Source organism: Stegodyphus dumicola, chromosome X1, assembly GCF_044657685.1.
Source record: "Stegodyphus dumicola isolate Sdum_Otavi_A_Nest chromosome X1, ASM4465768v1".
NCBI classification, from domain to species: Eukaryota; Metazoa; Arthropoda; class Arachnida; order Araneae; family Eresidae; genus Stegodyphus; species Stegodyphus dumicola.
Window position 1 is genome coordinate 238,563,655 of NC_140780.1, and position 17,789 is coordinate 238,581,443.

General features: G+C 34.9%; 1 protein-coding gene across 2 annotated transcripts in view; it reads left to right on the forward strand.

Moving 5' to 3' along the window:
• Nucleotides 1–3,117: 3,117 nt before the first annotated feature.
• Nucleotides 3,118–17,789, forward strand: part of Usp2 (Ubiquitin specific protease 2) — an 89,335-nt gene continuing 74,663 nt past the window's right edge. Inside the window, exon 1 of one of the 2 annotated variants that reach the window (XM_035351316.2) lies at nt 3,118–4,549. In XM_035351316.2, the coding sequence (XP_035207207.1) occupies nt 4,079–4,549 (471 nt within the window). In that variant the 5' untranslated portion in view covers nt 3,118–4,078. Of the gene's footprint in view, nt 4,550–11,488; nt 11,723–17,789 lie in introns of those variants that run through there. The other variant, XM_035351317.2, reaches the window with a different exon arrangement.

A 17,789-nucleotide genomic window follows, 5' to 3' on the forward strand; every position in this document is an offset into this window, starting at 1 on the left:
ATATGACTTATATCAGTGAATTTGACTCGTGAAATCACTTTAGCTAGGTTATGTGTACGGTGGTTTATTCTTCTGTCGTTAGGCTTCTGCGCAGCTAAAATAAAGTTTATATTTTACTTTGCATTTTTGCATGAAAAATGTTCACATAAAAAGAGAAATAAGCAAAGTACTGTCAATTTAATATCAGTCTTTTAGATTAAGTTGCAATTAGGTTCCTAATTATATAACAGGGCAGGTTTCATTTAACAATTTATCTACAGTCATTGGCTAAAATACTATTTGCTTGGAATAAATAAATAATTTTTATTTAATTAGAAGGTATTTCTCCCGCCTTCTTAGCGTGCCTTCGTGGTGTAGTGGTCAGCACACTGGGCGCGTATTCCAGAGGTTCGTGGTTCGATTCCCGGCAAAGGCGTTGCTCATTTTCACTTCACCAGCTTCCAAAAAATACCTAATGTCTCTACATACTAACTACATATGTGCGGCATACTAAATTGGTTTCAATATGCCGCTTTATCGAAGCTTGATAAAGAAAATAAAAATACACAGCATAATGCTCTCGCATACTCTATAAGTCATTTTCTCCCTTCCTTCTTCATGCTTCGTAGTGTAAGGATAGCACATTCGGTGCGTATTCGAGAGGTCCCGTTTCGAGTCCTGGCGAGGGCATTGCACATTTTTCATGTACTCTTGCTTCAAAAGTACCTAATTTCTCTACAGTGGCGCCCGAACTAAAAGGTGGTGGATGACGATTCTTCATCACAAGGATTTTTTTTAGCGACTGGGGATTCAGTCGCCGTTTAAAAGGGAAGGTACAGGGGTTGGACAAAAATATGGAAAAACCTTTAAAAAAACATGTTTCTTTGCTTAATATCGTATAGGAAACCCGTTGGCATCCAAAACAGCTTTCAGTCTTTTCTCGGAATGGATAAATACAGTTCCTGTATGTTTGCCAAGGGAATATTATACCATTCTTCCTGCAAAACGGTGGCAAGTTCAGATAACGATGTTGGCGGTAAATAACGAGAACGCACTTTCCGTTCCAATGTAGATCCCAAAGGTTCGATAATATTCAGGTCTGATGACTGTGGTGGCCAGGGGAGATGGGACAACTCATCCTCGTGCTCAGAAAACCAGTCCTAGACAATGTGAGCTGTGTAAACAGGGGCTTTGTCGTCTTGGAAGACACCATCACCATCGGGGAACAAAGTTTGTACCATGGGAGGAACTTGATCGGCCAAAATGTTCACATAAGTCTTGGCAGTCATGTGCCCTGACACAGTTATCATGGGGCTAGTAGAGAACCACGATATGGCTGCCCAAACCATAACAGAACCCTCGCCATGTTTCACTCTTGGCAACAAGCAGTCTGTATTATGGGCTTGAGATGGCGTTCTCCAGACGTAAACTCGGCCAGAAGTGGGAAACAATGTGAAAGAAGACTCGTCAGATCATATTACTCGCTTCCACTGCTCTAGAGTCCAGGCTTTATGACTTAAACACCACCTTTTCCTGTTACGGGCAGTAGCATCACTGATGAGTGGCTTCTCAATTGCAGCACGACCAGCAATTCCCTGTTTATGAAGCTCCCTTCTAATTGTTTTGGTACTCACAGGGTTCGGTAACACAACATTCATTTCAGCAGTAACTTTTGCAGCTGTGGTCTTATTTTTCGTCACAATTGCCCTTAATGATCGTCTGTCACGATCACTCAGGACACACTTTTGTCCGCGCTGTGATTTAGCAGATGATGTTTTTCCGCTTTTCAAATATGCGGAATAAATCTTCGATACAGTACCTCTTGAAACACTAAACACCTCGGCTACCTTGCTTACGGAAGCACCTACCATACGTGCTCCAACAATTTGCTCACGTTCGAAGTCTGTTAACTCTGACATAATGCTATGACAACCTCACATAACAGTACTCCGGCAACAACTGAACTGTTTAGCACATTTACGAAGTTGTATAGGTGACGTCAGTAGTCAAAAACGCCAGCGCCACCTACATATTTCATTCAGATCAATCTTTCTTTTCAAACATGCATTTCACAAGGTGTTTCCATATTTTTGTCCATCCACTGTATTTTCTCCCTGCTTTCTGCATGTTTTCGTGGTATAAGGGTAGCATACTCGACACGTATTCGAGAGGTCCAGGTTCGAGTCCTGGGGATGGGAATTGCACATTTTTCATATACTCTTGCTTCAAAAATACGTAATGTCTCTATAACTTTATAGTGATTTTATTCTTCATTTATAAAATGTCTTGAACTATTTGCTTTCATGAACTATTTGCTAAGAAAAATATTTCGAGTATTCAGGAAATTTACTATTGCTTCCAAAAGGAGGAGAAATAGATTTATTGGATTACGACACAACACTTTGGAGCTGTCTGCTTAAGGGGAGGGAATCCCCTTCGTGTAGGACTTTCTGACAATGGCTTTTTTTCATGTTACAATACCCACGCACTCAGTCCTTTTGCAGGGATCTAAACCCAAGCCGAACTACTAATATTCAGCTTCATAACCATTTGATCCATGGGCTCCAAAATAATGAGAAAATTCCGTTTTTTGAGTATTTCTTCTAAATTATTCATATAATTTAAGCATGAAATTTTTAAACCTAAAATACCTTTTACAAATTATATTCATCATAAAAGAATAAGATTTAAAAATAAAATTTTATATAAGTTGTAATTTTAATTATATATGCATTAAATCTTAAAACGTTTTTATTTAATTCCGCAATCACATCTACTTATCATTTGTCTCTTTAGGTAGATGCATGTTAAAGCATAAAAAATAATTAATACCGTTGCTATTACCGTTGCCACTCTGCGTCGTATTAAGAAATACAGCAATGTGGCATTTGACTTCAGCACCTTTTTGTGTGACATAGTAATGTTCGATTTCTGTCTCCCACAATAAAAGTTCTGAAACAGCAGTTATGAAATTTTAGTGAAATAAAATAAAAAATTCTGAAACTAAATTATTTAGCTTTTGATTGTTTTATCTACCTTAGGGAACTCGATACATGCAAGAGTGAGCGAGTTTGACTTGCAGTGACGTAACCTCTTTATTTTTAGACTTCATCCGTCGAGACTTTGGCTGTTAAATTAGAAGTTAAGGAACTGCATCACAGACTAAAAGGAACGCGTGAGAGTTCCCAGTATTTCCTAGTTTATTCCAATTTCACTGAAATCTTCGTTTATGGTAGCAGTATCATCTGCCGAGAGAAAGCAGGCATGTAATTAATCACACGTAACTTCAATATCTGAAAGCAACTGACTTTGAATGAAAACGAAAGTCTCTACTCGAAGAAAGTAAGTTTTGCTTCCGTGGTCTTATCGAAAATTGATTTGAAAACTTTATGTTATGTTACACATGAATTTTATTAAGATCGAATTTAAAGCTGGAAACTTGACTAGTTTGATTAAATTTAGTATGAAGTTCCGCTGCAAAAATTAGATCACATCTACCGTTTTCATTAACAGCCATATTTTAAGTAAATGATTATTTTGATTATGATGCAATAATTATCCCGTAAATACTGAATGAATATAAAAACGAAGAAATTGTGATAATATAATTCTATATATTTCTTTTTGATTTATAGCTCTTAATATTCAACCAAATACGTAAATACAAATTTCATAAATTTCTATAACTGCATATATATATATATATATATATATATTTATTACAATACAGATTTATATATTTATATCAAGCTAATTACAAGCATTCCTGGAAAAAAAGGTCATGTTATATTTGAACATAAATCGTGTCGAAACAGTTTAATCTTGTATTGAAGTTTATGCTGTGATTGCAGTTAAATTTTTGTGAGCATACTGTTCAAAACTGCTCACACAGCTTACTAAGATTCCAAATGGCTGGCAGAGTTACAGGAATTTTGCTTAATTATGAGAGAAATTAGCGTCAAAAGCAAGGCATTTACATCTGTCGGATGATAGATTGTATGATCAATAACTTTATAACAGTGAATGAATTTTATATCTGTAACTTTCTAGAATTTAACGACAACTTTCTAGAGCTCACAATATAGAGTAAGACGATTAAATGTCTTCGTACAATGGTGTTTTGATGCCGCTGCCTTCTTCACGATATTCTTCGTATATACCATCGTCTACGAAGTACTCGGGAAGTTCATCATATAGCACTCTATCAAGCAGTTCAAGCTACAGATACAAGCCTCCTCTGTATAGTTCAACCTTATCGTCAAAATACCGATCGCCAAGAACATACACAACTTACTCATCTTCAAGTCCTTCTACTATCAGTCGGAATCTATCTTCCTCTTACCTAAATACTTATATTCCAAGAGTCTCCTCGAGTAGCTATACAAGTGGAATTTTGGATTCAAAGGATTCTAAGTGGAGTTCTGCAGCTGACACTGAAACTAAGCCGTCCTGGAGAAATACACCTGTGTCACTCTCAAGACGCAGTTCCTCAGCATCTTTGGACCGTTTTTCTCATTCACCTGAAAGAAGCCCTAAATCTTTGCAGACGTATACATCTCTTCTAGACAATGTAAGTACCTTGAAATTTTTAATTCAAATCATTGACTAAAAATTAATTAAAAGTTTATTATAACAAACATTTTAATTAAGTTCGAAGGAGACCGTAGTTATTTCAAGAGTTTCAGATAATCAATCAGGTGATTTCATTAAATATTATTACTACAAAGGAATAAAATGCTGTAAGCTTTCCGTAATCTAGATTACCTAGTTTTTATGCAGCCTTGCTGTTTATGATGTGCTTATTTTTATCCAGACCCCTTGTAAAATAATGTTTTAATTTGACGCTAGATTAAATTATTGATATTTGAAATGACTTGCCATCTGAAGTAGTAAATTCAGATCTAAACACAGTTTGAGGAAAAAAATAAATGTAGTGAATAACGTAAAAGAAAATTTTCTTTTCATTGGGCTTTTAATAAAACAAGTAATGAAAGAACTACGCATATTGTATAAAAAGGGATTAAGAAGTTAAGAACTATTCGTCGGTAACTTCGCTAATAGTTATTTTAGCTGAGTTATTCAGAAACCTTGGTTAAACCCGAAACTTTTAAACGTCTCTTAACAAATCATAATCATAATAAATCAATAAGATGTTTTAAAGGAACTAATTCTGCGAGTTAATGTATGGTTTAGTTCTGTTTCCTGAAATTATTATGCATCATTTATGGAAATATATATGTGCTGATTATGATGATATTCTTTTCTTACTTCAGTTCCAAATAAAAAAAATTCTGTATTTAAAATGTTTAAGCAAGAAATTTTCAATTGATTCAGATAAAAAGAGAAAAATTTATGGTATATTAGACTTTTTGAATTAGCATAAAGTAAAGTAAAAAATACTTGATGTTCAAGTAGATTTTGAGATACTAGAAAATTAAAGGTTCCATACTTTATATTCAACTTTGCATCCTCAATAAAAAATGAGAACTGAACTGCGGGGTTACTTATATGTTACACGTTTTCATTGCCGAACATTATTTGTCGTTATATTATTATATCTGTCGAAATATTTAAACTGGCTGCATAGTTTGGCTAATGCTTGAAAGAATGCTGCTAAGCAGACTTTGAAATACAAATTGAATTGCTGTTATTAGATGATTTTGGAACATATGTCAAGAATTAATGACAGTCAGTAGAAGTCATCCGGCAGCACATAAAATTGTCTATATCCGTTAATATATTTTATAAAATATAGAGGCTACTTTGCTCTAACCAACTTAGAGTTTAATATAGGATACCACTGGTATTATATATTGTAATTGAAATTAATTTCTTTTTTTCCAAAGGCGGGCTCTAGCCGTTTATATGCGTTGGGCACAACTAAAGCCGGAAGCGGTAATCTATTTATTATGGAGGCATCTAATAGGTAATCCACCGTTGTCCGCTAGGAAGGGGCGATCAAATTACATCCATGCCTTCTCCGGGATTCAAACCCAGGCCTTTCGGTGAGGCACTCAGAGTCATTAACCACTTTCTCGTTTGGGTGGCAGAATTCAAATTATGCTTACATTGACTGTTGAAGCTAAAAATTAACACCAAAATCTCTTTTTCTGCATTACTGATGCTTTCTGTATGGAATTAAAAATGAAACAATTTTTTCCCTACATCCTTGCACTTATTCAAAGCTCCAAGCATTTCCCAGTTAATATTGCTAATAACGGGAGAAACCCCGAAATAAATATATAATATATGAGCTGATAAATGGTACACAAGTAACAGAGTAAAAAACTGCAGAATACTAAAAGTTAGATTTGAGGTCCGAATCCTGGTGAATGGGCGTGCTGCACGGATGATTTCGTGGCTTTCTTCATATGCAACTTAAATACGAGAGAATTTCTCTCACGCAATGCTCCGAAAAGGAGTCTCATATCTTAGGGAAATAGCCTTTATGTGCTTTGCCTCATTCATTGAATTTAACACGTAGAGTTATTATGTTATATCTATACAGGAAATTGAAGAAATCATCCGCAATGCCCTTGTCGGGATTCAAGCTCCGGACCTCCATTTACGGTTCGGTCGTGCTTCTAATTACCTCGAAAACGAGCGGAAAGGAGGGAGAAAATACTGAATATACTCCCCTTTTAAAGGGAGACCGGGATGAGAAGATTCATTCACCAAATCCTGCTGGTTACGAAGTGTCGTCCACCAGGTTTGAGCTGGCGCCACTTGTAGAATCTTTTAGAATTTTTCGAAACAAAGAAATCGAAGAAATTCGCAATGTCCTAGCTGAGACTGGACCTCCCGATACGTGTCAGACGTGCTTCCAATTACACGACAAAGCCACGCATAAAGGAGGGACAAAATATCTTATAAACATATAAGTTGATGATTTAATATATGTTTATAGTTACGTGCACGATTTCTTTTGACAGGAATGCTATTTTTTTTTTTTTTTTTCATTTGGGCTTTCTTATACTTTCTTTCCCTTCTTGATTTACATCACTTTTAAGCCTGGAAGTCTGGTACTGTTTTATGAAAATCAGTTAGATTAGTATGATACTTTCAAATCATTATTAACGCCTGTTCGGAAACAGTATATTTTAGATTTTATTGTAAGATACTGTAGAAGCTTAAACTACTATCAAAGATAAAATATGTTATGTCGACTACGGCTTTTATTTTCTCCGGTATTTTTCTTGATTTGACATGTTAATGCACGAAAAGAAACTCTTTCTCCTGAAATTTCTAATAAGCTGAAATACTTGGCTGTAAATGACAGATATTTAACGTTAACAGTAAGTATATTTTATATGATGATAATTGATCACAAAATATTTTCTATGTAGTCATAACATACATCTTTGCACGAGAATTGTTTTTACATAAAAACAGATACTTTTTCTATCCTTTGTTAAAACCAGTTACCTACATATTTTACTTATATGAATTCAAAAGCAATCAAATGAAGCACTGAAAAACTTGAAAAAGGATCGAGTTTTATGTCCAGAAATTTGTCTTATTCAGTATTTTTAATTTATTACAGGTTCATCAAAAGCATAGTAGGCAAAACAACATTTTTTTTTTTTTTTTTTTTTTGGTCGCGCGCTAGCCGTTTTAAGCTTTGGCCACTACTAAGTGCAGAAGCCGTGGTCATTTTATTATGGAGGCATCTAAATAGGCGGCAACCGATGCCTCCTATTGGAAGGACAGATTATTTTCATCTATGCCTTCTCCGGAATTAAACCCGGGTCCTCCAGTACGGCAGTCAGAGTCGCTAACTTTCTCGTCTGGGCGGCGGGTAAGACTAAGGTACACTGGCAATTTGACCAGCAATCAGATTTCGGGATACATAGACATTTTCTTAGTTTTCTCGATGTGTAATGTGTAACCGATACGTTTTCCCTTAGAAAGCCTCTAACGGAGGCATTCCTTCCCTTAGGCAGATAACCCTCGTGTGTTTGGCCATTTCCTCCCTCATCTCAGCATGCCTTCGTGGTGTAACGGTTAGCACACTCGACGCGTATTCGGGAGGTCCGGGTTCGAATCCCAGCGAGGGCGTTGTCATGTTTCATGCCCCTTGCTTCAAATATCTCTACAGTGGCGTCGAACTAAAAGGTGGTGGACGATGATTCTTCACCACCAGAATTTGGCGACTGGATCCCCTAATCCTCAGTCTCCTTTTAAGGGGGCTCATACACCTTAAACCCCTCATGATCTTCAAATATGTGACTGTTGCAAGAATTGGGATATTTTATTTATTTTAAAAGCACTTATTTCCAACCTTTTACAACTGACTACATAATACAGCTGCTTTGGAAACTAGTAACCAGAAAGTTTTTGTTGCCACAAATATTTCTGTAATTTAATCCTCTTTGTGATAAAATATTTCGCCATGTTTCCACCTTGCGCGCATGATATTTTAAAAATGGCTAATGGTACATACTTGAAATTCGATGGAATTCTTTATATGGGCACTATTTTCTAACTGAACCAAAAGTATGATAAATATTTTAGTACTGAAAAATTTTATGGACGAAAACATTACAATTTTTTTTAATAAAATACATTTTATAACCTCAACTTCAAATAAAATAAAAATTTAACAAGAAATTTTTAGAATTTTAGGTTCACAGTAGTTTCCAAATGTTATAAAAGCTATATATTAAATATGGAATTAAATTATGCAACAGAATATTTTAAACTGTGCGCGCAAGGTGGAAACATGACGAAAAATATTGTCAAAAAGCGGATTAAATTATAAAACTATTTGTGGCAACACAAACTTTCTGATGACTATTTCAGAAAGCAGCTATATCATGTAGTCAGCTGTAAAAAGTTGGAAGTAATTGCTTTTAAAATAAATAAGTTATCCCAATTCTTGCAACAGTCACCTATTCGAAGATTTTATGGGTTTTAAGGTGTATGAGTCCCCTTAAAAGAAAGAGGATTTAACGTATTTTCTCCCTCCTCCTAGCATGCCTTTGTGGTGTAACGGTTAGCACCCTCGGCGCATATTCGAAAGGTCCGGGTTCGAGTCTCGGTGAGGACGTTGCTTATTTTTCATGTCTTCTGCTTCAAAAAGTCTAATGTCTCTACAATTAAATCAAACCTACTTTACCATATCCAGTTCAGACGCTGCACCTGAATTCGTTAGGACTAGTCCTGCATAGGGAAAGTTAGGATAGACAGGTTACTCACTTCCTGCTTTTACTTATAACTGAGTGCTTTTCAGTTAATGCTATATTTAAGTTTATATTTGTTCCTTCATTTTAATTTTTGGGGTTCAAAATTAGCCGCAGTAAATTTGCGGTTTTTTTTTTTTTTGGGGGGGGGGGAGGTAAGAAGATAATTCCTGCTATGTTATTAAATCCTCGAGTTTATTAGCCCTAACGTAGTGCTATTATAATGATAAACAACAGTGTAAATTTAATATTTAGACTCATTTTGGTTTTCTATTTCATTTATTCATTAAGAGCATTGGAAAAGAATAAGCAAAATGCACATAGCGCAAGGATTTTATCAAAAAACACAGTCGTCGATTTTGCATTGAAAAAGATTGCACCATTATAGTTCCATAAAATATAAAATTTAAAATAAATTTTTTTTCTAGCCTTGAATAAAGGACTGAAAATGGAATTAGATTAATTTATAAGAATTCTGGAGCGAACATTTCATTGTACTCTCGCCAAAATTAAGCCCGGGTCTTCAGTTTATTGCTTTGAGGTGCTGACAAATTACAAAAGAAGATCATACGAGTGAGGGCTCTGAGGGCTCACCAGTGGACGGGCAAAAGAATAGGCTGAACACTGGTATTTCGACTCGGAGCCCCAAAAAAGGCATACCTCCTCTAAGAAAGCTTTTGTGTGTTTTACCATAATCCAGTCCAATCAGATAGCTAAAATGTCTTAATATGCAACATTTTTTCCTTCTAAATTTTTTCTTTCTAAGGGGTGGAAACAATCTGAATTAGTCCGATCTGTATTGGTGACAATCCATCATCCAGTATATTTAACTAGGGCACCACTGTAGCGATATCAGGAATTATGGAGGGAAGGATGTTTGAAAAGTTCATTGTACTTTCACAGGGAATCGAATCTAGTTCTTTGTTTCGAGCACTGATTTGCTGAACGCTACACAATCAGTGTACTTAAGTTAAGCTTATAACTAAATATATGTAAAGTGAAATATTGAAAGAATATTAATTACCTTTTAGCACCAAGTATTTAATGTTTTCCTCTCATAGTTATTATTCTTGACTTAATAAAATGAATACGTAACGTTCAAATTCTTTTGGAGAAGGAGATACAAATTTGAGCTTTAGAAATGGACAACCTGATATCTTAAAATATATAAAAAATTAACAGAATGAATTGGATGGCTCACGTGATCCGAATGCGAAATGACAATGCTATAAAAAGTACTTATTTTTAAACCTACTGGAACCAAAAAGTGGAGAAGACCACGGCTGAGATGAGGTGATTCAGTTGAGTCGGATTTTATAACAATTAATGAGAGGATCGAAGATAACCAAAGCGTCATCGTGGAGGAAAGAAAGGCATTGTACCACAATAGGCTGTCTGATTATCTATAAGGATGATGAACGTACAAACTCACAGAGGGTTTACATTTTATTGAATCATTAACAGTTGAATAAAGTCTCTGTAATTTTTGACAAAACTAGCGACTTTTTTAAAAATCGAACTTAGTTGCGAAGATTAAGACTCTTTTCCCTCTTCAATCAACATAAACATTTTGTTACATTGATCTTCTGATAGATGCCGCCCAGACGGTATAGTAGTTAGGGAAGCCTGACTGCGATACCAACGGCCCCGGGTTCGAATCCCGGAGAAGGCATGGCTGTCAAAATTGTCTGTCCCTTCATAGGAGGCAAAGGTGGTAAACCTATTAGGGGAAAATATTCTGATTAGGTAGACATTTTAAGAAAGGTTTGATTCCTGGTTGATTTTCTATGACGAAAATTGGTTTGCATTTACGTTACCCATCGAAAAGACCATAAAAATACTCATTCAGACTTATCTGCCCCAGGGAATTGAATAGGGAAAAACTGTTATCCTTAAAGGGCATTTTCTTCTTGGTAGACGTCTGCAATGAAAACAAAACTCTGTCACTCACAGGAAGAATGAAAGCCTCCTTTCAACGAAAATTAACATAGAAAATGGATAATGAATTTTTAGTCTGCTGTATTCCGTTAAGTATTTTTATGAGCTCTTAGCAACTAATGACAACGTATTAATTTTAATATAATTTCGGATTATATTGAGTAAGCCAGAGTTGAGGTATAATATTAATGTCATACATTAGAGTTGTCGTCTTAGCTTAGAGAATATACGTACCTGCATCTTAAATTCTTACTGATGCTTTGGGATTAGACTATTTTTGTAACAACGTGCGGAGTAGAGACTTAGAGGAAGAGCTTAGTGCAATAGCTACCAGTTGGCAGTATGCCCTCGCAGGAAATTCTCTGCAGCATTTTCTTCTGTCTCGAAAACTTTAGTTGCACAAGATGACGAAGAGAAAGTACGTGGTCAGATGTGCTCATGGAGCATGTAAAAAATATGCTTTCACCTGGTTAACATTCCTTCGTGATACATTCAGAGACATACATGCCTTATTATTAGATACATGGAAAACTTCCTCTGTGGTTTTCACTATAGCAGTCCTTTTAACTGCTTACATATACTATACTGCAAACACGCGGATTAAAGTGAAGTTTCATCGGAAGGTAAATTTTGTTTTATTTTGGTAAAATAAACATTCCCTTGTGCAAAAATTCATATCTTTAGACGAAAATAAAGTTAACCTTGCCTATATATCTTTTAATGTAAAGAAAACGAACATTTTCATGCGTTAAGTATACATTATTTTCTTTTCTCATCAAAGCTGCCATCTATTTCCCCTTTTGCTAATTAAAAAATAATTGAAACACACTTGACAGAAAGTTTAATTCACGTCATTGAAAATGTAATTGGTAAAAAATGTGAAAAAAGTAATTAAAAGACTTGGCAAGAAATATTTCATGTCTAAATAAACACAAATTTAATTCTCTGTTATTATGTGTAACATAATAGTTTCTTCAACCAAAATAAAAATATCAGTTTATCACAACCAAGTAGTATATCAATTAATTTTTTTTTATCTGCTTGTTTTTTTCTAAGAAACAAGTTTCCCTTAACTAGGGGATAATGCATAAATCAGCTGTAGTTGCAACATATATTAATTTGAATTTAACATCAATGTGATTGCAACATTGACTTGAAACCATTTACGAATGAAGCATGCCCTTCCTTTGACCGGCGTTTATAATCTAAAATATTTAGATTTCTCAATGCAGAATTTTATTTTGCTGTGGCAATCTTCCATCTTCATGTATGAAAACATCGTAAGCGCAATACTGCTAACTGCATACTATACGCAATACTGCTAACTGCATACTATACGCAATACTGCTAACTGCATGACTTGATTGACCGAAATTCGTATCAAAAATGCTATAGCACACAATTTGGTCATTGTAGTTAATATAATCTGAATGAATCGTGTGATTAAAATCTTTATTAGAATAAACTAACGACTTCACATTACTTCGGAAACTATTAACTGATATTAAATACAGCAATGGGCTATCCGATTTCTACCGATTGGGAAAAATCTATTACAAGTATAATATGGAATACAGATGTTTATATTAGTTTTTTTTTTTTTTTTGTTTGTTTTTAATCTTAAGCTTGTTTCTAAATTTCAAGGTTATGGGCTGTAAGTAAGTAACACATTAAGAATCAACAAATAATTTAGTTGACATGTGCAATTCAGAAAATATCATAAACTTTAACGTATCAGTTGCAAAGATTGGAATTGCATAGATAGCCTAGTAAATTTAGTTTAGTCTAAACTACAATTGTAAGTTATTCTACTTTATTTCAGAGGTAAAAAATATTAATTTTTAGTTCTTGCATTAAAATGTGAAATAAAAAGAACTATGCATAATGCTTAAGTGATGAATTTCGCATGCATGCATATATATATGCATGCATATATATATATATATATATATATATATATATATCATTCAGCTTTTATATACTTCCATCATGAAATATGAAGTTTCAAAATTTTCATTCATGAATTTTTCAGTTACGAAATTTGGGCTTGTTTGAATTAAATTAATTTTTTTATGAATTGTATATTTACTTATTTCTATCATTATGAGACCTTGGTTATTTATTAGTCAGTTCTACAGTTAAAACTAGCTTTATTCAATAAATCTTTTTATTTGCACACGTATTTTAAAATTATGAAAAAAATTAAATGTTTTCCTTCTTGTTACATTTTTTGCTTCACTTTCCTTTCTGCTTTTGCTGTCTAATTTTTATTCTCTGTCGGTAGTGGTTGGACTGGTAGATACATGGTTTGTATTGGATTTAATTTATTTTAATTGTGCATCTGTTAGCCAATCGGTATACTAACCGTCTGGAGAAGATGTACCGGATGATGTAAAAACCTTGCCTATTTTTTTTTCTTTTATTTAATTATTTTAAGATCAATTGATACAGGGTTTACTTGCGTTTTTGTGCCTACTTTTTTTCTATATTGCTGAATTAAACTTGATATTTTAATTCATTCTGATTTTAATTACACACAAACACATAGAGGGTGTCCCATCAAAACGCCCAAACTCTGCACCGAAAAGCAAAAAAGAAAATGTGAAAAAAAAAAATATAACATTATGTCTATCACATCGCCTATGTTTCTGGCATGATGCGCATTTCAGCGCTCCGTCACGTGACTGTCTGGATATGGAATGCACGGACAGCTTGATTGGACATGGAGGTCCGGTTTAATGGCAGCCACGTACGCCGGATATGACACATGTGGATTTTTTCTTGTGGGGCTATCTGAAGGAATTGGTCTATCGAGGCCTAGTTACTACAGAAAGTGATTTAACGGCTCGTCTTCATATTGCGTGTATTCGATGGAAACCACGCTGTTGCCGCGTGATCAGTCATCCATTCCACGGGGCACGCGTGCAGTCTCGATATGCGCGGTGGACATTTTGATATCTTCCTATGGAAGAATATATGCAAATACCGATGTTCAACGTTTCCAATAAAGTTTTTTTTTTTCCTTTCACCGGATATGACTTCAAATTTTTCGTTCGCATTTATCTCGAAAGCTGTGGGTCTTATAGGGACAGTTCTTTGGACGCCTTTTTGTGTATTCCAAGCCAGGAATCTGGCTTGCGGATTTTGGGCGCTCTTGATACTCTCTCTCTCTCTCTATTACATGGAAAAGAATTCCCCCTCCTTTTGTCGAATTTAAGGAGAGGCACTGCTTCTTCGAGATTCGTTTTTGTTCTGTTTTGCTGTATCTTACTATATTTTTTTAAACTGCTCTAGATTTTAGTTTTGATTTAATTTTAATACAAATTTATGTAATGAAAAAAAAAAATTTCCGATTATATAATTTTCTTCCAGTGATTGTTTACACTTTTTTAAACTAATTTTGGTTTTATTCTACTTGAGTGTATCTGAATATGATCTTCGAATTTGCTTTAATTTTAATTACTACCACTAAACGTCAGAAGTTTTCAGGGTGTGGTTTAGCTACCGGTTTATCAGAGCTTACTGTTTATTATTTTAGCGGGTAAAATTAAAAGAGTCAATACAAAATCTCGTGTAACTTGAATGATTTCATCTTAATATGAAACTTGCCCAAGATTCTTGATTTGTCATGCATGATGTATTTTCAAACTCCTGGATTTTCTACTTTTCCAAAAATTAAACATAAATAAGAACATAGAAAATTTGATATAAAGTTGGGAAGGGAAAAGTTAGTATTACAACGTTTTAGATTTATATATATATGTATAATATTCATAAGCTGTGTGATCACCATTGACCGAAATGCAAGCATTACAGAGATTTTCCATGCTGTGTCCAGGAGCTCCAGGACTGCCCAGAAGTGGTTCCAGGCCTGTCTGGGAGTTCATGGGGTGACATGAGGCTCTATATTAATGATGAATAGCGTCTTGAAGCTCCTAGAGAGTGCTAGGGGGTCTGCAGTGATGCAAATCGGCGCCCCATGTTTTAAAAGATTTAAATCCGGAAAAAAATGTGAATCACTGCATCCGATGGAATTCCTTCACCCTCAAAATAATCGGTCACTAATGCAGCGAGAGCGGGAAAATCATTGTCCATTAAGAGAAAGTTATTACCAATTTTACTCCTGAACAGCTTGACGTAAGTAAAAAGAACTCCATCTTTGTATAGTAAGGATCTTGTGATAGGCATGTAGAATTTCTCAACTGAGTTCCAGAATGTATAAATCACTTTATATAATAACAGGTGTACGAAATTCGAAGACTGGTTAACTGGTTAATTTATTACAACAAAGTATACGAGGTTTTTCTGCCATAGAAGTGCTTAATTGTGTATCGCAAAGCAAGCTAAGACAGCCTGATTAGCTTAAAGTGAAAGATGCCTTTGGGTCTTATTTACCTTACGCATGGGGTTAACACGAGAACATCCAAGACGCTAATTAGCTCGACGGCATTTTAACCACTTGCGCTAAAAAGACGTGCCTTGCACGTCGAGATGCTTTTACACAAACCGGGCGCAAAAATGAAAATAACGTGGTGCGCAAGTCGCCTAACAGCGAGATTGTTTATTTTTCGAGTTACAGCTCTGGATTGCACTCGCAGACGCGGACCCACCAACGGCCGAGCGGTAAAGTCGTTGAACACTGGTAGTTCGGTCTGAGGTTCGAATCCCGCGAACGGACTGGCTGCATGAGCGTTTCCGTGGTTTTCCCTATGTGTAACGTGTATACGAGCCAGTTCCCTTAGAAAGTCCTCCACGAAGGCATCCCACCCCTTAGGCAGATGGCCGTCGAGTTCTTTGCCACAATCAAATAAACCAAATCAAACCAAACAAATACGGGGGGGGCGGATAAAACACCCCTCTCTTGGGAGAATGCAATAGCTTTTTACGCAATTCATAGTAAATTAAAAATTATTATCGCTTTAAATTCGAAACAGGAGGGGGGGGAGGCAATTTCTTACAAAAAAATAAACAATTTCACAATTCTTGTTACTTGATTTTGGGTTTGCTGTATCGTTTGGGAATAAAAGCCGCCAAACTTATCAATTAACCCCTGGCCACCAGTAAAACAGGCAAATACCAGATTTCTTTTTAAACCATCAATGTGTACTTGCGTAGTACTTTAAAGATGTTTTTTATTTGGCGTTTTTGCTTCTATATTTAAAACATTTTCTCAATGATAATTTTTCATTAATTTTGTTATGATAAGCTATTAAATTAAAATTATTTCTTTATGCATTTCCAGTTCTCAGTTTCTAACTGATGACAAATCAATGCCATTGGATTCGATGACTAAAATGAAACAACAAAGTAAATCGACATTTAAATATTCGTATGATATTAAAGCTGCAGAAATTTCATCCAAAGTATACAGTTTTAAAATTCATGCAATGGCAGTAATTTCAGGAACCAAAGTAGTTACGAGCTTATATCTTTTCAAGATAATTCAAAGATGTAGTTTAGTTGGTCACATCTGAATTTAAAAATTAAGACTATTTTTTAAAATTGCCAGCTATCACTGTTAGTTGCGAACGAAGTTTCACACTCCCGATTAAATAAGATGTTCGTTTGACCAAGGAAAAATGTCAAATGAAAATATTCTTTCTACGGAATAAATTAATCAAATAAATTTTGAAAACAATACTGATAATATCTTTACTCAAAGGAAGACATATTTTATTTTCCCCCAATGGCAGGCTCTAGCCGTTTATAGGTGGTAGCCACTACTAAGGCTGGAAGCGACAGTCTCTTTATTATGAAGGCAGCTAATAGGTGGGCCACCATTGCTTCTTAGTAAGGGGCGGCCAAATTAAATCCATGCCTTCTCCGGGATTCGATCTCGGGCCTTTCGGTACGGTAGTCAGAGTCACTAACCATTTTCTTGTCTAGACGTAAGAGAAGAAATATTAAACTGCAAAATAAATGCTTGAAATTGGATGTGGTACTGTTATCCTTGTATATTTTGCTGTATTAAAAAAATAATCTAATCTAATCCTATCCTCTCGCCTTCAGTGAAAATATTTTTAGGCACATTGTTCTGCATCAGTTGTTGCAATTTATTCGATAAGCTTTTTTTCTGACAACATATTTCGTGAGAAAAACACATTTTTCCGAATGCAATAGTATTGAGTGAATTCATTTTTCTCTATTTAATAAATATATTTCCAAAGCAATCTGGTCTAAAAGTGTAAGTTTATGTCATATACCGGTCTCTAAATACGAAATAAAAATCGTAATCAGTGTATATGTTTAGGGAAATGTCTATTGTTGCTTGAAAAAAAAAATAAACCATCTTCAAATAAAGCTCATAAAAGAAGCTAAATATTTTGTATTTGTATTTTGCTAAAATACACATACAAGAGGGGACAAAATTACGTTCGTTTGAAATTGAGATTCCTCCGGGTGGATGAAGTACGGATTTCTCTAGCGATCCGAAAGAATAGGAATAAATATGTAAGAAATTTAGCCTTTACTTCAAGGTGAACATGTATCATCAGAAGATACTACTCATCTTTAAAAGGGCAACAACCGTGTACTGAATTCCTAATAGTAACGGAGCTTTTTAATGGGGGATAATCCTTTTCAGTGTTCATAATTTTCCTTGAAGTACTTTATAAAATGCCAGTTTGTACAATATCAGGGATTATCAGAGGCCGAGTGGATAAGGATGCAGAACAATGGTATTTCTACTCT